This window comes from Mustela erminea, chromosome 4, assembly GCF_009829155.1.
Source record: "Mustela erminea isolate mMusErm1 chromosome 4, mMusErm1.Pri, whole genome shotgun sequence".
NCBI lineage: Eukaryota > Metazoa > Chordata > Mammalia > Carnivora > Mustelidae > Mustela > Mustela erminea.
This window is the reverse complement of record NC_045617.1, coordinates 122,309,262-122,335,254: the sequence shown is the minus strand read 5'-3', so window position 1 is coordinate 122,335,254 and position 25,993 is coordinate 122,309,262. Positions and strand designations below refer to the sequence as shown.

General features: G+C 44.2%; 1 protein-coding gene and 1 pseudogene across 1 annotated transcript; one reads left to right on the top strand and one right to left on the bottom strand.

The window, feature by feature from the left end:
• Window positions 1-25,993, bottom strand: part of LOC116587519 — a 592,489-nt pseudogene that overhangs the window by 544,428 nt on the left and 22,068 nt on the right.
• On the top strand, window positions 19,298-22,397 carry LOC116587550 (DLA class I histocompatibility antigen, A9/A9 alpha chain-like). The gene is made up of 8 exons (XM_032338151.1): window positions 19,298-19,412; window positions 19,695-19,964; window positions 20,157-20,432; window positions 21,032-21,307; window positions 21,427-21,531; window positions 21,976-22,008; window positions 22,145-22,192; window positions 22,328-22,397. The coding sequence occupies exons 1-8, from the start codon at window positions 19,340-19,342 to the stop codon at window positions 22,330-22,332; spliced, it is 1,086 nt and encodes a 361-aa protein (XP_032194042.1). The 5' UTR covers window positions 19,298-19,339; the 3' UTR covers window positions 22,333-22,397.

Here is a 25,993-nt window from a genome sequence, read left to right as displayed (position 1 = left end):
TGGTATGGCTCAGGGGGTCATGATGGCCAGCAGACAACACATGCATCAGGACATGCAAAAGAATAAGCATAACACAAATATCAAGCTCAAAATTGTGATCACATCTCTTAGGTAAGATCCCCAATTACCAATTCCATCAAATAGGCCAGTGGGTAATTTTGATTTTTTAAATTGATCATGAATGTCTCCTATGAAATGGGACACTTTGTGAGAGTTATCTATAATGTTAAAATAACACATATGAGGAAACTCCTCACATTCTAAATCGTGTAGCAATAGTAGATGATCCACAGTGGCCCCTTCCTGAGAAGTCCCTCTCTGACTTCACTGAATTCTTGGCTGAGTGCCTGGGACAGATATTTAGAGTTCTGCTGAGCAAGCATACTGTTTTGCTTATTTCATGTTGTAGCTCCTATGGTAAGTCCTGGAGGTCCCATAGTGAGTTCGGAGGCCCTTTCTACCAGGAGGGCTATTGTATGCTTGCCTAAAGCCTTTGTAATTGGACCCCAGGAGAGGTGGCTTCTAGGACAAATATGACTAAGGGATAAAACCGGCAAGAAGCTCTCTTTGTTTGAGCTCCCACCTTCACAATAGCCCAACCACAAGGAATCAGTGGCTGAATGGAAGAAAACTTGTCTAAAGAGATAAAGGCATCCTCAAATCATCTTATCCAGTCATAAAGAAAGTGGGGTCACCCATGATCTCCATAGCGTATAGTTAACCTCATGCAGTGGGGCACACTCTGGCTTTAAAGGAGTGATTCTGTCATTCCAGCCACACAGAATTGGTCAATGTCCTAGTTAAGTTATACAGTTGTTTGGGAATTAATCCATTTTTCTGATTTAAATAATCATATGCCCAAGGGGTCCTGTTATTATCCCCACAGAATAACAAGCAAGAAGATTGCCTATACATGAACTATTGTGGCAATTTCTCTGAAATTTACCTCAGGTTCTCTAGCTTCGGCAAACAACAAATGTTTAAAGATGATCAGAGCTAGAATTTAACAACCATAAAGATGTTACTAAAACATAATTTCTCTCTATTATAATAACCCTCATTTTTAGAGATGACCAAATCAAGACTAATTAGTTTGGAAAACAAGTCCAATTGTAATGAACTTATTTTAATTATTTATGTAAGCTCAGCAAGAATAGCAATTAGCTGTATAGATCTTTCAAAATTTGCTTTGTTGGTACTTTTTGCAAGGAACTTCTAGGTGGAACTTTCAGTAGCCTCTCCAGGCCAGAAGTCAAGCCAAGAACCATCAGACACGCCTGCAATACCTGTGGATATGGGCAGCTGAATTCCTCTTCATGAGCTCCCAGAGTATCTGAGGTTCCTGTGCCCACCAGGAAGTGGCATTATTTACTCACTGGTGAGGCTGCTGGGAACTCTGTAAGCAAGGTATTGATGAGGGAGCAAGAGGCTGGCTGAAGACAAAGCAAAAGCTGGCGCCTTGCATCCCCCCCCTTTCATCCGCTCCCCTCCATGTGTGTAGCATTCCACAGGCACCTCTGACTGCCCTAAAAGAAGAACAAATGGTTATCTTGCAGAGATCACAGTCCTGCAAGGTAGGAGTCTCCTTTGGTTTGCAAATGTCCTTGAGATTTAGAACAAAGAAGTTACCTTATCAATAGCCCTAATGTCACCCTCCCCTCCATGAGAAACGGAAGGAGGCGGAGGTAGAAGGAAAATTAAATAAAGTTAAATTTCTTCCAAACCTAAATCTTATTAACAAGGATGCTTGATAGCAGGAATGGAACATTCCACCAGACTTCCAATTGTCTTTACTCGATAACAACTAAGGCTTCAATATCCTGATAGTATTCTTTGCCCCAAAAGCCCTCCTGAACACCCCTTTGTCCTCACCTACCCAACCGTGGGGTATATAACATGCCCACCTTCACAACCCGGGGCGGCCGCATCTCTGCCTGCCCACGGGCCCTGTCCCCGTGCTTTAATAAACCACCATTTTGCACCAATGACGTCTTAAGAATTCTTTCTTTAGTCGTCGGCTCCGAACCTCCTCACCCCACCGAACCTGACTTAGGTTCTGGGACTTCATCAGTATCAGGCCAACAGTTCCAAACGGCTTTATGGCTCCAGGTTTCATAAAGTCAACCTCAGTTCCTTAAAGCTGTTTGGTCATATCTGGGTCCATGCATGTCTCTCTCAAATATGACATTCCAGTCAAAGCCTTGGTAAAATAACCCCTGTTTCCAATGGTGTCCCATCACAAGGAGAACAGATTCTTATTGAGCTTATGCAAATGACTATAGTTGCCATGGAAGAAAGAATATTTATGTTATCTTAAGAGAAAATTTTCTTAACCCGGAAGACCAAACATTGGAGAACCAGCAATGAGTCACAAAACTATAATCATTTTTTTAGTTTATTTAGTCTCATGTTACTAATTCTTATTTAGTTTAAATACAGCTTTTATTTAGTTCAAGAAATTCTTATCCATTTTAGTTTAGGATTTTGAATATATCAAAAACCTATATTTCTTCTAAAGTATCTTTAAAAAAAAAAAAAGTCTATTTGACAGGGGGAGAGATAGTGCAAGCAGGGAGAGCAGCAGGCAGAGGGACAGGGAGAAACAGGCTCCCTGGTGAGCAGAGGGCCCGATGCCTGGCTCCATCCCAGGACCCTGGGATCACCACCTGAGTTGAAGTCAGACACTGAACCAACTGAGCCAACCAGGTGCCCCGCAAAAGTTCTTTTTATGAATCTTCTTGAAGATGAAACTCGTTTTATAATGACAAAAAACTGAAATGCAATTGACAAGGAAATTCAATTATTTCTGTAACATACAACATTTTAATAATTTGAATATTGTGATGGTCCTATTACCAAAACATATTAAAACTTTAAGAATTGCATATCATCTTTAGAAGAGCTATAGCATTTGACCAGATAAAATAACCTATGGTTTATCATTATTTGTTTGACTGTGCTTTCCTGGTAACTTAACATACCAAGTAAATAAGCCCAATTGGCCGAAAAAACCTCATTTACAATGTAAATCTTGTGGAAGTTTATGAAAAACTTCAGTTATAAAGCATATGCCTAAGTAGGAGTACTAATTATTGTAAAACCCAAAACTTAATTATTTATTGGACCAAAGTGACCATAAGATTCCAAAGGCAAATAAGCAGTGTCATATAGTTGTTAGCCAAACTTACCTCCCTTAAAACTGAGAAGTTTTTGGTGCCTGGGTGGCTCAGATGGTTAAGCCACTGCCTTTGGCTCAGGTCATGATCCTGGAGTCCAGGGATCCAGTCCTGCATCAGGCTCTCAACTCCACAGGGAGTCTGCTTCTCCCTCTGACCCTCTCCCCTCTTGTACTCTCTCTCACTCTCTCTCAAATAAATAAATAAAAATCTTTAAAAAAAAAACAGACATTTTAACTAAAGAGACAAAATACAGAAACTGGTTTTCCTGGGCAGATAAAGAAAAAAGAAAACAACTTTTTTCATTTCCTAACCAAGAGGAGACCATTAATTTAAGAAAATTTTTTCTTTTTTCAGTGAAAGAAAGTGGAATGTCAACCTTCTACCAGTGCACCTTTAAAACTCACTTATTTCAGGGATACCTGGGTGACTCAGGTGGTTAAGGTCTGCCTTTCAGCTCAGGTTATTGTCCCAGGGTCCCAGGGTCCCAGGGTCCCAGGGTCCTGGGGTTAAGTCCTGCATGGGGCTCCTTGCTCAGTGGAGATCCTGCTTCCCCCTCTGCCTGCTTCTCTCTCTCTCTCTCTCTCTCTCATTCTCTCTCTTTGTGTGTGTGTGTACCTCTCCTCCTCCCTGACAAACAAATAAATAAAATCTTTTTAAAAAATTTATTTCAGGGGCACCTGGGTGACTCAGTGTTAGCCTCTGCCTTTGGCTTAGGTCATGATCCCAGGGTCCTGGGATTGAGCCCAATTCAGGCACTCTGCTCAGCAGGGAGCCTGCTTCCCCCTCTCTCTCTGCCTGCCTCTCTGCCTACCTGTGATCTCTGTCTGTCAAATAAATTTTTTTTTAAATCTTAAAAAAAAAAAATTTCCAACAAAAAAAAATTTTATTTCAACCTTAGTTTATTCTGACTCATATGACAATTCTTTTCCAATGATTTCCCTTTACAAACCCTCTAAAACTTCTTTTTGCATTTAGATGTTCTCCTGAGCTACTTCTTTTTAAATAATTGTTAGGTACCCCAATAATGGGTCTGTGATTAAAGGAGCGAGACATATAAAGCGAAGGTCAAGCAAAGCTTTATTCCACGCCAAGCATCAAGAATCAAACCGAACGTTCAGGGCCGCACCTCTTAGAAGAGAGGGTGACCCTTCTCTGTTTCACAGACTAGTTTTTAAGGGCAAAGGCCATGTGGTTGGGCCTGGTCACGCACAGATGGCCACTGAAATTGTAACACATAGAGAAAGCTGCACAGTGATGCTAGGTGACCAACTGATTTACAGTTTACCCTATAGTAGACATTTGACCTAGCCTATAACCTTGGTTAGAATTGGCGCCCAAAAGGCTCCCAAAGGACGGGGCCCATACTCCTTGATAGCTAGGGAGAAAGTATGCAACCCCCCATTGATCGGATGCCTCTACCTGACCTGACCCACCCTTGTATCTGGGCTTTGTTACCTGGGGCTGGTTTCCAGTACTTGTTTTTTAGTAAGTCCCCTGGGGGAAGGGGAATAGGGACAGTTTAAGGGTTAAACAACAAGGTTTAACCTTATTGTTTAACCTTAATGGAAGCCTCTGGCTAAATAGGTCCTTACAATAAACAATCTTATTTAGCACAAAATTACCTTTTTTTTTTTTTTAATAAACATATAATATATTTTTATCCCCCGGGGTACAGGTATGTGAATCGCCAGGTTAACACACTTCACAGCACTCACCATAGCACATACCCTCCCCAATGTCCATAACCCCACCCCCTTCCCCCAACCTCCCTCCCCCCAGCAACCCTCAGTTTGTTTTGTGAGATTAAGAGTCACTTATGGTTTGTCTCCCTCCCAATCCCATCTTGTTTCATTTTTTCTTCTCCTACCCCCTTAACCCTCCATGCTGCATCTCCACTTCCTCATATCAGGGAGATCATATGATAGTTGTCTTTCTCCACTTGACTTATTTCGCTAAGCATGATACCCTCTAGTTCCATCCACATCGTCGCAAATGGCAAGATTTCATTTCTTTTGATGGCTGCATAGTATTCCACTGTGTATATATACCACTTCTTCTTTATCCATTCATCTGTTGATGGACATCTAGGTTCTTTGCATAGTTTGGCTATTGTGGACATTGCTGCTATAAACATTTGGGTGCAAGTGCCCCTTTGGATCACTACGTTTGTATCTTTAGGGTAAATACCCAGTAGTGCAATTGCTGGGTCATAGGGTAGTTCTATTTTCAACATTTTGAGGAACCTCCATGCTGTTTTCCAGAGTGGTTGCACCAGCTTGCATTCCCACCAACAGTGTAGGAGGGTTCCCCTTTCTCCACATCCTCACCAGCATCTGTCATTTCCTGACTTGTTAATTTTAGCGATTCTGACTGGTGTGAGGTGATACCTCATTGTGGTTTTGATGTGTATTTCCCTGATGCCGAGTGATATGGAGCACTTTTTCATGTGTCTGTTGGCCATCTGGATGTCTTTGCAGAAATGTCTGTTCATGTCCTCTGCCCATTTCTTGATTGGATTATTTGTTCTTTGGGTGTTGAGTTTACTAAGTTCTTTATAGATTTTGGACACTAGCCCTTTATTTGATATGTCGTTTGCAAATATCTTCTCCCATTCTATCAGTTGTCTTTTGGTTTTGTTAACAGTTTTCTTTGCTGTGCAAAAGCTTTTGATCTTGATACAACCCCAATAGTTCATTTTTGCCCTTGCTTTCCTTGCCTTTGGCGATGTTCCTAGAAAAATGTTGCTGTGGTTGAGGTCGAAGAGGTTGCTGCCTGTGTTCTCCTCAAGGATTTTGATGGATTCCTTTCGCACATTGAGGTCCTTCATCCATTTTGAGTCTATTTTCATGTGTGGTGTAAGGAAATGGTCCAATTTCATTTTTCTGCATGTGGCTGTCCAATTTTCCCAACACCATTTATTGAAGAGGCTGTCTTTTTTCCATTGGACATTCTTTCCTGCTTTGCCAAAGATTAGTTGACCATAGAGTTGAGGGTCTATTTCTGGGATCTCTATTCTGTTCTATTGATCTATGTGTCTGGTTTTGTGCCAGTACCATGCTGTCTTGATGACGACAGCTTTGTAATAGAGCTTGAAGTCCGGAATTGTGATGCCACCAACTTTGGCTTTCTTTTTCAATAGTCCTTTGGCTATTCGAGGTCTTTTCTGGTTCCATATAAATTTTAGGATTATTTGTTCCATTTCTTTGAAAAAGATGGATGGCACTTTGATAGGAATTGCATTAAATGTGTAGATTGCTCTAGGTAGCATAGACATTTTCACAATATTTATTCTTCCAATCCAGGAGCATGGAACATTTTTCCATTTCTTTGTGTCTTCCTCAATTTCTTTCATGAGTACTTTATAGTTTTCTGAGTATAGATTCTTTGCCTCTTCAGTTAGGTTTATTCCTAGGTAACTTATGGTTTTGGGTGCAATTGTAAATGGGATTGACTCCTTAATTTCTCTTTCTTCTGTGTTGTTGGTGTAGAGAAATGCAACTGATTTCTGTGCATTGATTTTATATCCTGACACTTTACTGAATTCCTGTACAGGTTCTAGCAGTTTTGGAGTGGAGTTTTTTGGGTTTTCCACATATAGTATTATATCATATGTGAAGAGTGATAGTTAGACTTCTTCTTTGCCGACTTGGATGCCTTTAATTTCCTGTTGTCTGATTGCTGAGGCTAGGACATCTAGTACTATGTTGAATAGCAGTGGTGATAATGGACATCCCTGCTGTGTTCCTGACCTTAGCGGAAAAGCTTTTAGTTTATCTCTATTGAGAATGATATTTGCAGTGGGTTTTTCATAGATGGCTTTGATAATATTGAGGTATGTGCCCTCTATCCCTACACTTTGAAGAGTTTTGATCAGGAAGGGATGCTGTACTTTGTCAAATGCTTTTTCAGCATCTATTGAGAGTATCATATGGTTCTTGTTCTTTCTTTTATTGATGTGTTGTATCACACTGATTGATTTGAGGATGTTGAACCAACCTTGAAGCCCTGGAATAAATCCCACTTGGTCGTGGTGAATAATCCTTTTAATGTACTGTTGAATCCTATTGGCTAGTATTTTGGTGAGAATTTTCGCATCTGTGTTCATCAAGGATATTGGTCTATAGTTCTCTTTTTTGATGGGATCCTTGTCTGATTTTGGGATCAAGGTGATGCTGGCCTCATAAAATGAGTTTGGAAGTTTTCCTTCCAATTCTATTTTTTGGAACAGTTTCAGGAGAATAGGAATGAGTTCTTCTTTAAATGTTTGGTAGAATTCCCCCGGGAAGCCATCTGGCACCGGGCTTTTGTTTCTTTGGAGATTTTTGATGAGTGTTTCAATCTCCTTACTGGTTATGGGCCTGTTCAAGCTTTCTATTTCTTCCTGGTTCAGTTATGGTAGTTTATATGTCTCTAGGAATGCATCCATTTCTTCCAGATTGTCAAATTTGTTGGCGTAGAGTTACTCATAGTATATTCTTATAATGGTCTGTATTTCTTTGGTGTTAGCTGTGATCTCTCCTCTTTCATTCATTATTTTAATTATTTGGGTCCTTTCTCTTTTCTTTTTGATAAGTCTGGCCATGGGTTTATCAATCTTATTAATTCTTTCAAAGAACCAGCTCCTAGTTTCGTTGATTTGTTCTATTGTTTTTTTTTGTTGTTGTTGTTGTTTCTATTTCATTGATTTCTGCTCTGATCTTTATGATTTCTCTTCTCCTGCTGGGTTTAGGGTTTCCTTCTTGTTCTTTCTCCAGCTCCTTTAAGTGTAGGTTTAGGTTGTGTACCTGAGACCTTTCTTGTTTCTTGAGAAAGGCTTGTACCACTATATATTTTCCTCTCAGGACTGCCTTTGTTGTGTCCCACAGATTTTGAACCGTTGTGTTTTCATTATCATTTGTTTTCATGAATTTTTTCAATTCTTCTTTAATTTCCTGGTTGACCCATTCATTCTTCAGAAGGATGCTGTTTAGTCTCCAGGTATTTGGGTTCTTTCCAAATTTCCTCTTGTGGTTGAGTTCTAGCTTCAGAACACTGTGGTCTGAAAATATGCAGGGAATGATCCCAATCTTTTGATATCAGTTGAGACCTGATTTAGGACCAAGGATCTGATCTATTCTGGAGAATGTTCCATGTGCACTAGAGAAGAATGTGTATTCTATTGCTTTGGGATGAAATGTTCTGAATATATCTGTGATTTCCATTTGGTCCAGTGTGTCATTTAAGGCCTTTATTTCCTTGTTGATCTTTTGCTTGGATGATGTGTCCATTTCAGTGAGGGGAGTGTTAAAGTCCCCTACTATTATTGTATTATTGTTGATGTGTTTCTTTGATTTTGCTATTAATTGTTTTATATAGTTGGCTGCTCCCACGTTGGGGGCATAAATATTTAAAATTGTTAGATCTTCTTGATGTAGAGACCCTTTGAGTATGATATAGTGTCCTTCCTCATCTCTTATTATTGTCTTTGGCTTAAAATCTAATTGATCTGATATAAGGATTGCCACTCCTGCTTTCTTCTGATGTCCATTAGCATGGTAAATTCTTTTCCACCCCCTTACTTTAAATCTGGAGGTGTCTTCGGGTTTAAAATGAGTTTCTTATAGGCAACATATAGATGGGCTTTGGTTTGTTTTTTTTTTTTTTTATCCATTCTGATACCCTGTGTCTTTTGATTGGGGCATTTAGCCCATTAACATTCAGGGTAACTATTGGGAGATATGAATTTAGTGCCATTGTATTGCCTGTAAGGTGACCATTACTGTATATTGTCTCTGTTCCTTTCTGATCTACTACTTTTAGGTTCTCTCTTTGCTTAGAGGACCCCTTTCAATATTTCCTATAGATCTGGTTTGGTGTTTGCAAATTCTTTCAGTTTTTGTTTGTCCTGGAAGCTTTGAATCTCTCCTTCTATTTTCAATGATAGCCTAGCTGAATATAGTATTTTTGGCTGCATGTTTTTCTCGTTCAGTGCTCTGAATATATCATGCCAACTCTTTCTGGCCTGCCAGGTCTCTGTGGATAAGTCTGGTGCCAATCTAATATTTTTACCATTGTATGTTACAGACTTCTTTTCCCAGGCTGCTTTCAGGATTTTCTTTTTGTCACTAAGACTTGTAAATTTTACTATTAGGTGACGGGGTGTGGACCTATTCTTATTGATTTTGAGGGGAGTTCTCTGCACCTCCTGGATTTTGATGCTTGTTCCCTTTGCCATATTGGGGAAATTCTCTCCAATAATTCTCTCCAGTATACCTTCTGCTCCCTTCTGTCTTTCTTCTTCTTCTGGAATCCCAATTATTCTAATGTTGTTTCGTCTTATGGTGTCACTTATCTCTCGAATTCTTCCCTTGTTGTCCAGTAGCTGTTTGTCCCTCTTTTGCTCAGCTTCTTTATTCTCTGTCATTTGGTCTTCTATATTGCTAATTCTTTCTTCTGCCTCATTTATCCTAGCAGTGAGAGCCTCCATTTTTTATTGCACCTCATTAATAGCTTTTTTTATTTCAAGTTGGCTGGATTTTAGTTCTTTTATTTCTCCCAAAAGGGCTTCTATATCTCCCGAGAGGGTTTCTCTAATATCTTCCATGCCTTTTTTGAGCCTGGCTAGAACCTTGAGAATCGTCGTTTTGAACTCTAGATCTGACATATTACCAACGTCTGTATTGATTAGGTCTCTAGCCTTCGGTACTGCCTCTTGTTCTTTTTTTTGTGGTGAATTTTTCCGCCTTGTCATTTTGTCCAGATAAGAGTATATGAAGGAGCAAGTAAAATACTAAAAGGGTAGCAACAACCCCAGGAAAATATGCTTTCAGAAAGTGGTTGATTTTCTGTTCCTAGAATTGCTGTTCTTCTTCTCTTCAATCTGCCGTTGGATTTGTAGGTGTTTGCAATCTTTTTTATCTAGCTGATCTCCTGCTAGCTGAAGTAGTCTCAGCCTGCTACTTCTCCACCATCTTGACTCCTCCACCCTAAAACTCCAAAATTACCTTTTTTTACCTTTAACAAAAATGTATTCCCATTTCTTGTATGTTTCTTAAATATCTCCTGCTTTCCTACATACAGAGCAGAAATCTGCATTCTTACAAACCTTAGTCTTTAGTGAAAGTTAAGCAGTAACCAATTATAAACTGTTATACCAGAACTTTTTAGACAGCAAATTTATGAATCAGTTAAGCACAAAACATACTCAAATATTCTTAGTTTCTTCATAATAAGAAGTCAAAAGCACAAGTCTATGCCCAGTAATCAATGCTTTAGTACTTTATCCTGCTTAAAAAAGACCTACATGTCCAATGAATTTAATCCCAATTTATTATACAAGCAAAACTTTAAAGTTTCAGCTTAGCAAAGACTTATAAAGCTATCTTAACCAATTATCCATGAAAACTCCAAGGCAGAAAATTAACCATCATGTTAAGTTATCTTTCTGTTAAAAAATTATAACAGAGATCACGAAAGCTTATTTGACCTTCAGTAAATCTTGGTAGAATAAATTAAATAATTAAATTAAATTAAATTAAAAGTGAAGGCTGATAACTTTAAAGACATGTTTTTCTTAATTAAACTGACAAACTTAAATTAGTTTAAATACCCATTATATTTCACTTGGATTCTCCTTTAGAAGTCAATCAGTTTGTTCCCCATTGTCAATTTTTTTCTGAGACCATGGTGGGGAATCTGAAATGAGCAGTGTATTCAGTCCACACCCCAGGTGGTGCAGAAGCAGGAGGAGGGGCAGGTCGAGGCAGAAGAGGCAGAGTGCTCCCCCAGAAGGCAGAGAATGTTCCTGCTCTAAAGCCTGTCACCTGGGACAGATGAGCAGATGCAGATTTTTGTTTGTTTGTTTGTTTGTTTTTCCACCAAAGTGGAAGTAGGCAGTCCATATCAGGCCAGAGAAGACAGGGAACTTCCCCAAAACAAAGGAAGTTTCAGCAGCTGCCCAGGAATATTTCCTAAAGTCCCCATCCTGCAGCAGACTAACCAGAGACAGTGGGTTCCAATGATATCCATTAACTTGGGAAATGAGGGGGAAACCCCATATCCATTAGGAGGAATGGAGAGAGAGAGAGTGAGAGTCAGTGTCCCCTTTGCCAGGGAGGGCCTGTGTTTTTTCTAGCAACCTGGGTTTATTCTGAGGAGGTCTACTTAGATAATTATCATCCAATATGTAAGGAGGGAGTTGACTAGCCAGACACATTGGGGCAAACATGTGCTACAAGAGACCCTTAGGTCAGGGTCCTGACATAGAGCCCTGTTTTCTGCAGAAGTGGTTAACTGATAGATCCCACTGAGGCCATGCAGCATTACAAGAGATCAGTCCTGTCCTAAATTTTGTAATCCAAATTGTTCCAGTGGGTTAGGGGACACCTGAGTGGCTCAGTCAGTTAAGGGTCTGTCTTCAGCTCAGGTCAAGATTCCCAGGTCCTGGGATTAAGTCCCTCAACCTTGAGCTCTCTGCTCAGTGGAGAGACTACTTCTTCACCCTCTGACTGCCTCTATGCCTACTTGTGCTCTCTCTCTCTGCCAAATAAATAAAAAATCTTTAAAAAAAAAAAAAGATTCTCCAAGGGAGAGCCCTTGGGAACTAAAGAAGAGACCTTGCCTTGTTGGGAAGGTCACTCCTTATTTTATCTTGCCTTGAAGAACCCCCTCTGTTTGACCCCTGGGAAAAGTAGAAAAGGTTTACAAGGGGAAATTACCCAACTTTGCATTACAAAATCCAAATTTGCATTACAAAACCCAGAGGAGTCCCTGTGACGGATGAAGTGTGACGATTTTCCCCACCAACACGCCATATATGTTACAGGATTACAAGGTTCCTTTTTTTTTTTTTTAATTTATTTTTTATTTTCAGCATAACAGAATGCATTATTTTTGTACCACACCCAGTGTGCAATCCATGCAATCCATGCTCTCTAGAATATCCACCACCTGGTACCCCAACCTCCCACACCCCCCCCCCGCCCCTTCAAAACCCTCAGATTGTTTTTCAGAGTCCAAAGTCTCTCATGGTTCACCTCCCCTTCCAATTTCGCCCAACTCCCTTCTCCTCTCTAACTCCCCATGTCCACCATGCTATTTGTTATGCTCCACAAATAAGTGAAGCCATATGATACTTGACTCTCTCTGCTTGACTATTTCACTCAGCATAATCTCTTCCAGTCCCGTCCATGTTCCTTCAAAAGTTGGGTGTTCGTCCTTTCTGATGGAGGCATAATACTCCATAGTGTATATGGACCACATCTTCCTTATCCATTCGTCCATTGAAGGGCACCTTGGTTCTTTCCACAGTTGGGCGACCGTGGCCATTGCTGTTATAAACATTGGGGTACAGATGGCCCTTCTTTTCACAACATCTGTATCTTTGGGGTAAATACCCAGGAGTGCAATGGCAGGGTCATAGGGAAGTTCTATTTTTAATTTCTTGAGGAATCTCCACACTGTTCTCCAAAGAGGCTGCACCAAGTTGCATTCCCACCAACAGTGTAAGAGGGTTCCCCTTTCTCCACATCCCCTCCAACACATGTTGTTTCCTGTCTTGCTAATTTTGGCCATTCTAACTGGTGTAAGGTGGTATCTCAATGTGGTTTTGTTTTGAATCTCCCTGATGGCTAGTGATGATGAACAACAGCAATCAGACAACAAAGAGAAATAAAAGGTATACAAATTGGCAATGAAGGGGCACCTGGGTGGCTCAGTGGGTTAAGCCGCTGCCTTCGGCTCAGGTCATGATCTCAGGGTCCTGGGATCGAGTCCCGCATCGGGCTCTCTGCTCGGCGGGGAGCCTGCTTCCTCCTCTCTCTCTCTCTGCCTGCCTCTCTGCCTACTTGTGATCTCTCTCTGTCAAATAAATAAATAAAATCTTTAAAAAAAAAAAAAACAAATTGGCAATGAAGAAGTCAAACTCTCTCTCTTCACAGATGACATGATTCTTTATATGGAAAACCCAAAAGACTCCACCACCAAACTACTAGAACTCATACAGCAATTCAGCAACGTGGCAGGGTACAAAGTCAATGTACAGAAATCAGTGGCTTTCTTATACACTAACAATGAAAATACAGAAAGGGAAATTAGTGAATCGATTCCATTTACTATAGCACCAAGAACCATAAGATACCTGGGAATAAACCTAACCAAAGAGGTAAAGGATCTGTACTCGAGGAACTACAGAACACTCATGAAAGAAATTGAAGAAGACAAAAAAATATGGAAGACCATTCCATGCTCTTGGATCGGAAGAATAAACATTGTTAAAATGTCCATACTGCCTAGAGCAATCTATACTTTTAATGCCATTCCGATCAAAATTCTACCGGTATTCTTCAAAGAGCTGGAGCAAATAATCCTAAAATTTGTATGGAATCAGAAGAGACCCCGAATCACTAAGGAAATGTTGAAAAACAAAAATAAAATGGGGGGGCATCACGTTACCTGATTTCAAGCTTTACTACAAAGCTGTGGTCACCAAGACAGCATGGTACTGGCATAAAAACAGACACAGAGACCAGTGGAACAGAGTAGAGTCCGGATATGGACCCTCAACTCTATGGTCAAATAATCTTTGACAAAACAGGAAAAAATATACAGTGGAAAAAAGACAGTCTCTTCAATAAATGATGCTGGGAAAACTGGGCAGCTATATGTAGAAGAATGAAACTCGACCATTCTCTTACACCGTACACAAAGATAAACTCAAAATGGATAAAAGACCTCAATGTGAGACAGGAATCCATCAGAATCCTAGAGGAGAACATAGGCAGTAATCTCTTCGATATCAGCCACAGCAACTTCTTTCAAGATATGTCTCCAAGGCAAAGGAAACAAAAGTGAAGATGAACTTTTGGGACTTCATCAAAATCAAAAGCTTCTTCACAGCAAAGGAAACAGTCAAGAAAACAAAGAGGCAACCCACGGAATGGGAGAAGATATTTGCAAATGACAGTACAGACAAAAGGTTGATATTCAGGATCTATAATGAACTCCTCAAACTCAACACACACAAAACAAAATCATATCAAAAAATGGGCAGAAGATATGGACAGACACTTCTCCAATGAAGACATACAAATGGCTATCAGACACATAAAAAAATGTTCATCATCACTACCCATCAGGGATTACAAGGTTCTTGTCTCACGGAGTCAAAGAATGAATCTCACAGACTCAAAAGGGTGAAGGGAGGGGCGCCTGGGTGACTCAGTGGGTTAAGCCTCCGTCTTCTGCTCAGGTCATGATCTCAGGGTCCTGGGATGCAGCCCCGCATCAGGCTCTCTGCTCAGGCCTGAGCCTGCTTCCCCCACTACCACCCCTGCCTGCCTCTTTGCCTACTTGTAATCTCTCTCTCTGTGTCCAATAAATAAAATCTTTTTTAAAAAGGGGAGGTGAGGGGCACCTGGGTGGCTCAGCGGGTTAAGCCTCTGCCTTCGGCTCAGGTCATGATCTCAGGGTCCTGGGATCGAGCCCCGCATTGGGCTCTCTGCTCAGCGGGGAGCCCGCTTCCTCCTCTCTGTCTCTGCCTGCCTCTCTGCCTACTTGCGATCTCTCTCTGTCAAATAAATAAATAAATTATTTGAAAATAAATAAATAAAAATAAAAAAATAAAAAGGGGAGGTGAAGGGAAGTGAAAGTTTATTAGTGAAGGTGAGAACAGAAAGGAAACAGAAAGCTCTCTAGAGTGAGAGGGATCCGAATGGGCTGCCACTGAGGCTTTCCGTGGCAGTCTCTTCTTGAGTACTGACTGGGAAGCTTGTGGCCTTGAGATTCCTGTGCCATCTTGGCTTGAGCAAGGACCATTGAGAAACCATTAATGACTTACTTCTTTGGGATTTGGTCATTTTCTGTGATACACTGTAGCCAACAACAAAAAAAAAAAAATACTCCCAACCATTCGACCCATTGGAAGCTAAGGGTCTGTTTCCTTATCTCTTGTTGACTCTGGATTAGAGCTTCCGCCTGCCAGGAATAGTGTCCCAGCCAGGGGCCCCCTGCCTCTTCCTGCCTACACCTTAACCCTTTCCTTATTCAATACCGGATGAATGCATCAAATGTCAGACTTCGTTGTTGGCAGGGCACTTGGAAGTTTCAGGGAAATCTCAGGAACAAAGTAACCACAGAGAAGGTGAGTGTCAAAATATAAGTAGAAACTGCACATCCTTGAGTGGCCACTAATCGCACAGACAGAGGGCAGCTCACTCAGGACAAGGGAGAAAATGCAGTCACTGGATGCAGAAAAACAGGGCACAGGCAACAGCTGTCAGCACTGCAGGGGCTCAGGCCATAGTGGGGTCTGAGCAGGTTAAACAATTCTAGGAAAAGAATACTCTTCAAAAGATAAAATAGATTCCAGATTTGTTTAAATATAAAATGCATAATCCACTTTTAAAGAACATATTACCAGGGGCACCTGGGTGGCTCAGTGGGTTAAGGTCTCTGCCTTCAGCTCAGGTCATGATCCCAGGGTCCTGGGATCGAGTCCCACATCGGGCTCTCTGCTCAGCGGGAGCCTGCTTCCTCCTCTCTCTCTCTCTGCCTGCCTCTCTGCCTACTTGTGATCTCTGTCAAATAAATAAATAAAATATTTTTTTAAAAAAAAGAACATATTACCAGACATACAAAGAAATGTATGACTTATTCAAACAGAAATGTGTGACTCTAATGAGAAAGTCAACAGAAACGTATTCCCAGTGCGCCCAGATATGGGAAACAGCACCAAAGGCTTTCATGCAGCTTCAGGAAATATGTTCAAAGAACTGCATAAATATGTGTTGAAGGAATGTAAGAAAATCTTGTTATTAAATGGCAAACAGAATGGAAACCGGAACGAAGAAGCAGAATGAACTAAGAAGACCAAATAGGAATTCCAGAACAAAAAGAAAGATATATAGTAAAATTCCATAGGTAAACTGCATTGAAAGCCTGGAGAGGCAGAATGAAGAATCAATTTGTTTGAATATAAATGGATAATTCAGACTGGAGACTGACACTGGATGGGGCCTTCTCCTGTATGCACAGCCCTGTGTCCCTGCTGGAGAGCCCAAGGAGACCTTGGGGAGGTCCCTGGAGAGAAACTCTAAGTCCCCTCACGTCTTCTGCCCTCAGCCCTGTGGCCACGGGGGTGCTGCTGCGCTCCCGCCCTTCACCGCCAGGGGGCGCACGGGGCTGAGCTGAGTCAGGTCCAAAGGGAGGACCTGCAGACTGTGTCCTGGGGGAGAGTAAGGGGCCTTCTGAGCAGCCCTGGGGGCAGGTGCAGCAGTGGGACAGGGATCCAGGACAGGGATCCGGGGAGAGGAGTGCTCTGGAGTCCTGTCCCATGTCTGAATTGCCATCTGTCCTCCCCACAACCCCTCTCTCCAGGCCCTGGATCGCAAGTCCAGGAAAACTGAAAAGTAGATCCTCCATCCTCCTGGACCTATTCCCTCTCTGAGGGCTATTTTACAAAAGACACTCTTTTATCTTAGAATAGTTGGAGGTTTACAGAGACATGACAAAGGGGTGCGTTCTCTCTCACTGCAACAGATAATAGATCCAACTTGAGGGCCTGCAGGTGCTCCTGGTGGTCTTGGTTGAAGAACAACAATCAATGTTACCCTCTGACTGTCAAAATTGTGTCTGTGTCTTTTATTTTTTGTTTTTTTTTTTTTTAAGATGTTATTTATTTATTTCACAGAGATCACAAGTAAGCAGGGAGGCAGGCAGATAGAGAGGAGGAAGCAGGCTCTCCACAGAGCAGAAAGCCCAATGTGGGGCTCGATCCCAGGACCCTGGGATCATGACCTGAGCCGAAAGCAGAGGCTTTAACCCACTGAGCCACCTACGCTCACCGCGTTGTATCTTTTAGTTCGATCATGACATGTGTTTGTATCTTTGTGAGTGTGGGGTTGACATGCAGGTATTTCATGTTTTTCTTGATGGGTTTTCATCACTGGGTCGTGCTTAGAGAATTTCTTCATGTCAAAATTGTAAGCATTTCATGTCTATTTCTACCTCAGTAGAAATGAAGAGCACAGGGTGTTAAGGGTGAAGGGAAACACAGAATTGTTTGAATTTGAGCAAAAATATGGGGAGGAGAAAGAGGTAAAGGACAATAACATAATGGAATCTAAGAAGTCCATCTTCTGCTTTATGACGTTTACAAGTACCTACAGAGCCTATGAGGTATCTGATACATGTGTGTTCAATAAATCCTCTCACCTGGGCTTGGTGAAGACTTACATGTCTGCTTCTGTTTACCAGATGAACACAGACAAGACCCAAGACACCCAAGTAATAGAGACAACAAAGAGCTCCAGGGATGGGCATCTTGAACACTTAATGACCTAGATGTGATACATCATGTTTTGGTTCATGTCTGTACACTTCAGCTGTCACAATGCATGGTAATTACACTTAGGTGCTGCAGGTACAAACTGTCCCCAGTTACCAAAAAGAAACCCCTGTCCCTCCACCTCCCTTCCCAGACTGGGGACCCTCTCTGCTATCACATTTCCAGGAGGTGAGGTCTCTTCTAGATGCACTCAGGGCTAAAGTCAGAGCTGAGTTTTCAGAGGCAGGAAGTGCAGCTCAGGGAAAGGGATTCTGCTGAGTGAGGAAAAGGCCAGGGCAGGACCAGTGGGAGACTGGCTTCTTTTTTTTTTTTTTTTTTTTTTTTAACAGAATGCCATTTTTAGCTGAAAAAATGAACGACACAGAACTTGGATTATTTAGACTAGGGCAATTGACCCACAGTGTCTGGAAAATGAACATGAAGTTAACCTTTCATGAAAATCAACTCATATACAACAGCTGAGAGTATTTGTTGCCTTGAACACATGTAAGGTCTCAAGAGAAAAATCAGAATTTTGGGAAACTTGTGATGTACCAATAAACTTGACAGCTTCTCACTGCTGATCTATTGGGATCTGTGGTAATATTAAAACAAATATGACTTTTTTTAAAAGATTTTATTTATTTGTTTGACAGAGAGAGAGATTACAAGTAGGCAGAGCAGCAGGCAGAGAGAGAAGGGGAAGCAGGCTCCCTGCTGAGCAGAGAGCCCGATTCGGGGCTCTATCCCAGACCCAGGGATCATGACCTGAGCCGAAGGCAGAGGCTTAACCCACTGAGCCACCCAGGTGCCCCCAAATATGACTTTTGATAATTCAATTTTAACCTCATCAACACTGGAACACATACATAACTTAGTTAAACAACACACTATTTTTTAAATAAATCATGCATTAGTACAAGATCCATTCAGTGTGCAAGATGGGCCTGTGGATTTTAATGCATCAGAGGACAGAGTCAATGATACTCTTTCAAGTTCCACTTTGCAAATAACCTTTGAGAAAGTACAACTTGTGTCATTTGAATATAGTACCTAAGATGAATAATGAATAATGATCTGAGAAGGTTATGAAACATACTAGTCTCCCATATTTGTGTAAGGCTGTAAATTTTTTCATACACGTCAACCAAAACAACACAACAAAGGCAGAAGCAAATCTGAACATCCAGGGGTCTTGTAAGGAGACAGACAAGAAAGAGTCTTGCAAAAATGCAAAAAGCAAGAACATCACTCTTCTCCCTATGCTTTTTATTTGTAAAAATAGTTATTTTGCATAAAATCAATATTTTTATTTTCATGCCATGGATTATTAATATGATTCTAAATGAACTAATGAATTTTTAAACCTGTTTTATTCCTACTATGGTAAATACTGATAGAGATAACCCACAGACATAAAATGATCCTTGGGATCCTCAGTCATCTGTGACACTGTGTAGATACCCTGTGAACAGAATGTTTGAGAATCACTGACTCACGCAGCTCCTGGGCTTCAGCTCAGGGGGACGGTGTGACAAAGAGTGCTCTGTGCAGGGGGGGGGGGGGGGGGTCGGGGCAAAGTCCCAGGTCCCTGGGTCGCCTCTCAGGCCCCAGGGCGGTGTCTGGGGTGGGGAAGCCCAGTGTTGGGGAATTCCCAATTCTCTGGGTTTCACTTCTCTCTCTCCCAACCTGTGTCACCTCCTCCTGCATGGATACTCATGACACACACCCAGCTGTCGCTCTCATTGGGTCCAGGGTTTGTGGCGAAGCCAATCAGCGGCAACGCGGTTTCGGGTTAAAAGTTTCCTCACCAGCCTCCGAGCCCAGCAGCGACTCACCTTCTCCTCAGACTCCGAAGATGGAGGTCGTGATGCCCCGAACCCTCCTCCTGCTGCTGTGGGGGGCGCTGGCCGTGACCGAGACCTGGGCGGGTGAGTGCGGGGCGAGAGGAAAGGGCCTCTGCGGGGCGGGAGCGAGGGGACCACCCGGCGGGGACGTGGGACCCCCGGGGAAGGCGCCTCTCCGCCGCCCCCGCCCCAGAACCCCAGTCGCCCCGGCCCCACCCCAGCCTGTGCTCCCCGTCCCTCCCGCCTACGCCCTGCTCTCCCGCACTCGGTGCCCCCTCTCCCTGCCCTCCCAGCCGCCTCCACCCGGGCCCCGGGCCCCGCGCGGGGAGGAGAGTAGGCGCGGTCTCAGCCCCTCCGTGCCCGCAGGCTCCCACTCCATGAGGTATTTCTACACCGCGGTGTCCCGGCCCGGCCGCGGGGAGCCCCGCTTCATCGCCGTCGGCTACGTGGACGACACGCAGTTCGTGCGGTTCGACAGCGACTCTGCCAGTCAGAGGTACGAGCCGCGGGCGCCGTGGGTGGAGCAGGAGGGGCCGGAGTATTGGGACCGGAACACGCGGATCTGCAAGGACACCGCACAGACTTACCGAGTGAACCTGAACACCCTGCGGGGCTACTACAACCAGAGCGAGGCCGGTGAGCGACAGGGCCGGGTCCAGGTCACGACCCTCATTCTCCGATATCTGGGTCTCAGTGTCCCCCGAGTCTGAGGGACCCTCCCGCACCCTCACCCCGTCCCGCATCCTTAAGCCGGAAGAACCCGCGGGAACTTTGAGGCGGTTTTACTTTCTGTTTGGACTTAACCGCTTGCCTGTCGGGTGGGGCCAGGGTCTCACACCTTCCAGAGCATGTACGGCTGTGACGTGGGGCCCGACGGGCGCCTCCTCCGCGGGTACAGTCAGGACGCCTACGACGGCGCGGATTACATCGCCCTGAACGAGGACCTGCGCTCCTGGACCGCGGCGGACATGGCGGCGGAGATCACCCGGCGCAAGTGGGAGGCGGCCGGTGTGGCAGAGCATGAGAGGAACTACCTGGAGGGCACGTGCGTGGAGTGGCTCCGCAGGTACCTGGAGAACGGGAAGGAGACGCTGCTGCGCGCAGGTACCAGGGGCCGCGGGGCCTCCCTGATCTCCCCTTCCCTGGGGCTGGCTTCCCACCAGGAAGGGAAAATGGACTCAAGTCAGAACGCCGCCCTCCCATGGGAGGGGAGAGGGAGGTCCGCCTGGGTGTTCAGGTTCCTACTAGAGAGTGACTCACCCAGAGGGCCGCTTTTCTCTAAAGGACAGTGGAAGAATCCAGTCTCTACCGGGAGACAGGTAGCATCCCTGTAATAACCCATCAGTGGTTCCCTTTGACCCTGGCAGCCACCTTGGGAACCATGACTTAACCTCTCAAGGCCTTTTTCTCCAATACAAACATCTTTGGAGGTCTGACTGGGTGTTTTGAGTCATTCAGCCCCCACCACAGTCAGGACCATTAGTGTGCTCTCCCCCTTAAACCTACAGCCTCCTATCCTGGACCCTCTCCCTGACTCTAGAACTTTCCAGGATTAGAAGATCCCAAGGGCTGGGTTGGTGACTGGGTTTTGTGCTTCTTCCATCCAAACCAATACCCAGTCCATCTCAAGATGGTCACATGAATGCTGTTTCAGTGGCATATAAAGATAAACCCAAGTGTGGATTTTCTGGTTCTCTTCTCAGAACCCCCCAACATACACATAACCCGCCACCCCATCTCCGAACATGATGTCACCCTGAGGTGTTGGGCCCTGGACTTCTACCCTGAGGAGATCACCCTGACCTGGCATCGAGATGGAGAGGACCTGACCCAGGACACAGAGCTTGTGGAGACCAGGCCTGCAGGAGATGGAACCTTCCAGAAGTGGGCGGCTGTGATGGTGCCTTCTGGAGAGGAGCAGAGATACACATGCCATGTGCAGCATGAGGGGCTGCCGGAACCCATCACTCGTAGATTGGGTAAGGAGGGTTTGGGGTCGAGCCTCTTCTCAAGGAAAGCAGAAGACCTTCTGGAGAACTTCAGAAGGGCCAGGACACTTACCAGAGCTCTGGACCCCTCACCTTCTCTCCATTTCCAGAGCCACCTTCTCCAACCAACCCCATCATGTGGATCATTGCTGTTCTGGGTCTCCTGGTGGTCATTGCAGTGATTGGATTTATGATCTGGTGGAAGAAGCGCTCAGGTAAGGAATGGAGTGGGGTGGGGTGGTGGGAATCTGAGGTTTCTTGTCCCACAGGGGATTTTCCTAGGTAGCAGACTGTCCTGCCTTATTATTGGGAAGTGCCATCCTCACAAATGGACTTGCCTTCTCTGGAGCTGATCACAAACACTCCATATCAAACACTTGTGAAAATAAAGGACACATTTTCATCTTGTTAATTCTGGTGATCGGGGCACCTCATGCCCAGCAATCACAAGACAGAGAGGGAAGTCTCCGCTGAGGACAGAGCTCCAGCAAGTCCGTGACCTAGTGACCCCTCACCTCATTTTTCATGTTTTCTGTCGTGTCCTGGGTGTTCAGTTACAATTCTGGAAACTTCATTTAGAACCAGGACTTGGAGCTTCCTCTAGGATCTCATGGCCCAGCCCTATCCCAGGCCTCTGACATGGTATTTTTTTCCCACAGGAGAAAAAGGACCAGGCTACTCTCATGCTGCACGTACGTATAGAGGGGTGATCCCTGAGACCCTGGGATAGTGTAGGCAGGACCCCATGGGGAGCTCACACACCCCATAGCTCCTCCTGTAGTCTCCTCTCCTGTGGGCTCTGACCACGTCCTGTTTGTTCTCCCCTAGGTGATGACAGTGCCCAGGGCTCTGATGTGTCTCTCACGGCTGTTAAAGGTGAGACCCTGGAGACCCTGACATGGGGAAGGGTTGGGGCACTAGGGACACTTTGCACGAGGGCAACTGCTGAGAATCCCCACTTTGTACAATTTGTACATAATCCCTCAATTTGTACATAATTTTTTTTCACAGTGTGAGACCAGCTGCTTTGTGAGAACTAAGAGATGGAAGGTTTCTTCAAACCCCCACTTGGTAACATCAGCAACTCCTGACTTCTTTTTGTGCAGAAGATGTCAGAATGTGTCTGTGTTCCTTTGAGCATATGTGAGGACTTGAGGAGATTTGCCCACCCTCCCTATTCTGATTATATTCTCTTTTCTGATGTGCTTTCCTGTTCCAACAGAAGCAGGGCTGGACGATCTCCATCCCTGTCTTCATTTAATGTTGGGTTGAGTACAAATGACTACTTCTGTATTGAAAATGAGAATCCAGATATGAGTTGTTATTTCCTAATTCTTGTCATATGGGGTTGATTAAGTAATAAAAGAAGAAATTTGTAAAATTGAGACAGCAAATAAATGGAAGTGCTGAGAACCTTCCAGAATCCATGCGTTTACTGTCCTGAGTCTGTTGCGGGTGGGGGCAGAAGGCTGTGAGAAGACAAGCAGGGATGGGGCTTGTGCCACTGTGTGCTCAATGCATCATGGGGGTGACGAGCTCACCCCTGAGCTGGGGCATCTCTTTGCTCCGTGTCCTTGGCCCTTATGTGGAAGCTTGTCTCACTAGGAGCTATGATCACAGGGACCTGGATGTTACCTGTCACCAGGACCTTGTGCAGCAAGAGCTTCCTGTGACTGGGTCAGCCTCCCCTCAAGCCTGGGTTGGGTCATAGCCTCCATTTTGGGGGGTGGGAGGAGGGTTTCATTGTTTCTCTAGAGCTTCAGGCTGGCTCTTGCTCTTGTGTACCAGTTCTTGTCCCATTCTCCCTGGGTCACCCTGTCAGTTATAGCAGGTGTGCTTTGGGCTGTGTCCCCACAGGCCTAGGTTGTCCCCGGCACACAGGAGCCTCTGTGTTATGGAGAGAGGAACTTTCAGATTCATCCATCTCTTCCCCTTGCTCTAGACCTGTTTTCTAGGTTATTCTTAAGATTCTAGAGATAGAGAAATCTGAAAGTTTATCAGCCTTAATAAACATCAATTAGTTTCTCTCTCCATCTGCTCTGCCCTCTCTCCCCTACCCTTAGTTCAATGATCCTAGTACTGGCTTGGATCCAAGTTCATGGATCTATAAAGCAAGTCTAATGTAGATCTCTTTGTGGTTGGAGAAAGGACCCAAAAAGTGTGAGTACGGTGTTTCAAAGGAGAGAGATCTATGTGCTGTGTTGTGCAGAAGAGATGGTCTGGGGGGAGGGGCTGAGCAGAAAGAGGGAGGGGAGGGCAGCCCTGTAAGGGGAGAGAGACAGCATGGATGGGGAGGTGGGTGCACCTGGGAACAGCTGTGCCTGAGACCCATCGAGAAGAAGGAGTCCTCTAGTTATTCATTCAACTGGTAACTGTCATATGCCTCATACAGGACATGCTTTGTTTATATCTGGGATACCTCAGTGAGACTAAGAAGAGGGAAAATGTGCTGGTCTTGTGGAGAGTATTTCTAGTGTAAGGGTATTTCTAGTGTAAGTGTAGTCTGCCTACACTTGACCCTCCAACAACGTGGGGACTGGGGCAGTGGCCCCCTCATGCAGTCAGAAATCCAAGTATAGCTTTTGACTCCCTTAAAACATAAGAACTAATAGCCTACTGTTGCTGGAATCCTCACTGATAACATGAAGAGTCACTTAACACATGTTTGTGTTACATGTAGAAAAGAGTCTTCTAACAATGAAAGAAGCTGCAAAAATTAGTCAGAAATCACAAAGATGAGGAAATGCATGGACAGTACTTACCATAAAAAAGTCTGCATACAGCTGCATATGCACCACGCACCAGTGTCATTCGGAGGTGAACTGTGTATTGTGTAAGCGCAGTAATAAGGGAAGTGTTTAAGTTGGAAGTTGGCAGGAACTGTGAGGAGGGAGACCTAGAGAGCACCTATGCTGAGACGGGGACCGTGGCTCCTTTACTCCAGGGATCAGGGTAGCCTCACTAAGAAGGTGACCTCATCATGGAGGTCTGAGGATATTAGAAGGCTTTTGTTTTCCCTGAGTGAGGAGTGGAGTTAAAAGAATGAACAGATCAATGGGATTGACTTTCTAAGCAGCATCTGTTTGCGGCTGTGAGAATCGAGAGGTGCACAGTGAATGACCAGTGGGGAAAATATAGGAAACCAATGCTGTGTCCCAGGAGGGGGATGTGGGCTGTACGTCTGGGGTGTGAGGGAAGATATAGGAAGTGGTTGGGTGCTGGATATTTACAGATGGACTTTGCAGCACTTCCTAACCACCAAATCTGGGTGGTGAGTAGGAGGAATCAAGGAGGGCACCCAGTATTTCAGACTGCAAGTAGAAATGTGGAGTGCCTCCCTGGATATGGGGAAGAATCTTGAAGTAGGACATTGGGGGAAGCAGCATCACAGTAACCAGTTTGGACATGTGGAATCTGAGATGTCCACTAGAAATGCAGTGAGGTTAGCAGTTGGATACAGAGTGAAATAGATTGGGAGGTGACAGCATATACATGATGATTAGAGCCTTCAGAGAGGAGGTCACCAAGGGGTCGAGGACCATAGAAGAGAAAGGAACAGGACCAAACCCTGGACTCCTCAGGACTAAGCAGGCTGATCAGAGCACACACCCAGAGTGCACTGCACGGTCTGGTTCTGCGTCTAGAAGGCACAGAGACCAGGGAGGCCCAGCCTTCAGTGTGCACAGGAGTTTCCTGGACTATGAAGATCTAGTCTGGGGTAGAGCACGAGATGCTGGGTTGATAATAAGGTTGGTGCTGCTGCTGCTGGTCTTCAGATCCCACACTGAGTAGCGAGCAAGCACAGTAAGCAGGATCCCATATGGCCATGCATCAGCCTCTCCTGTAGGGCTTATCATGTCAGTGATTCCTGGGCCCACGCCCAGCATTCTAAGGTGGTGGGTCTGGGGAGAGGCCTGAGTATTTGGTAACAAAGCCACAGGCAATCCTGTGACTCCACCAGATAGGGAAACACTGAAGTCATTAATGAGAGCCCTCATTGCAAGAAGGGGTTTTACAGACACATTTAAATGGTTTTTTTTGTGGGCATCTGGGTGTCCCACTCTTGGCTTCAGCTCAAGTCATAACCTCAGGGTCATGAGAACTAGCCCATGTTGGGCACTACACCCAGTACTGAGTCTGCTTGAAACATCTTTCCTCTCCCTCTACCCCTCCCTGCGTCTCTCACGCATGGTCACTCTCTCTCGCTCCCTCTCTCTTTCTGTCTCAAATAAATAAAATCTTCAGATGTCTTTTGTAGGAAGAAAAATGCCAAGACATGCTGGGGTATGCATTTTTTTTCTCTCCTGTGGGGCACAGCCAGGTGGCAGACTGAGGAAGTTATCAGCTCAACATAAAATGTCTGAGTTACCAGGAGTGTAGATCTTAAATGTCTGCATCACACAAAAGGAAATGGTAACTATGTGACATGATGCACGTGTTAGCTAATATTATGGTTGTAATCACTGTGCAATACAGAAGTGTATCAATCAGCAGGTTGTATCCTAAAGTCACACAATGGTGTATGTCAATCATATCTCTGTAAGGTTGGCAAAAAATGTCTGAAATCTTGCTCTTGGAAACCCCTCCCTACATGGATTTCTGACTCCTTGTGATACATACATCAGTTACAGAGAGACTGCGGGAAGAAAGAGAATATATGAGAACTTTTTATTTCCA

Excerpts from the sequence above, each read along its gene's own strand:
- LOC116587550 (XM_032338151.1), top strand. The coding sequence starts at position 19,340 with ATGGAGGTCGTGATGCCCCGAACCCTCCTCCTGCTGCTGTGGGGGGCG. Across the intron at positions 19,965-20,156 it reads CTACAACCAGAGCGAGGCCG|GGTCTCACACCTTCCAGAGC; the intron begins GTGAGCGACAGG and ends GGGTGGGGCCAG. Across the intron at positions 22,009-22,144 it reads AGGCTACTCTCATGCTGCAC|GTGATGACAGTGCCCAGGGC; the intron begins GTACGTATAGAG and ends GTTCTCCCCTAG.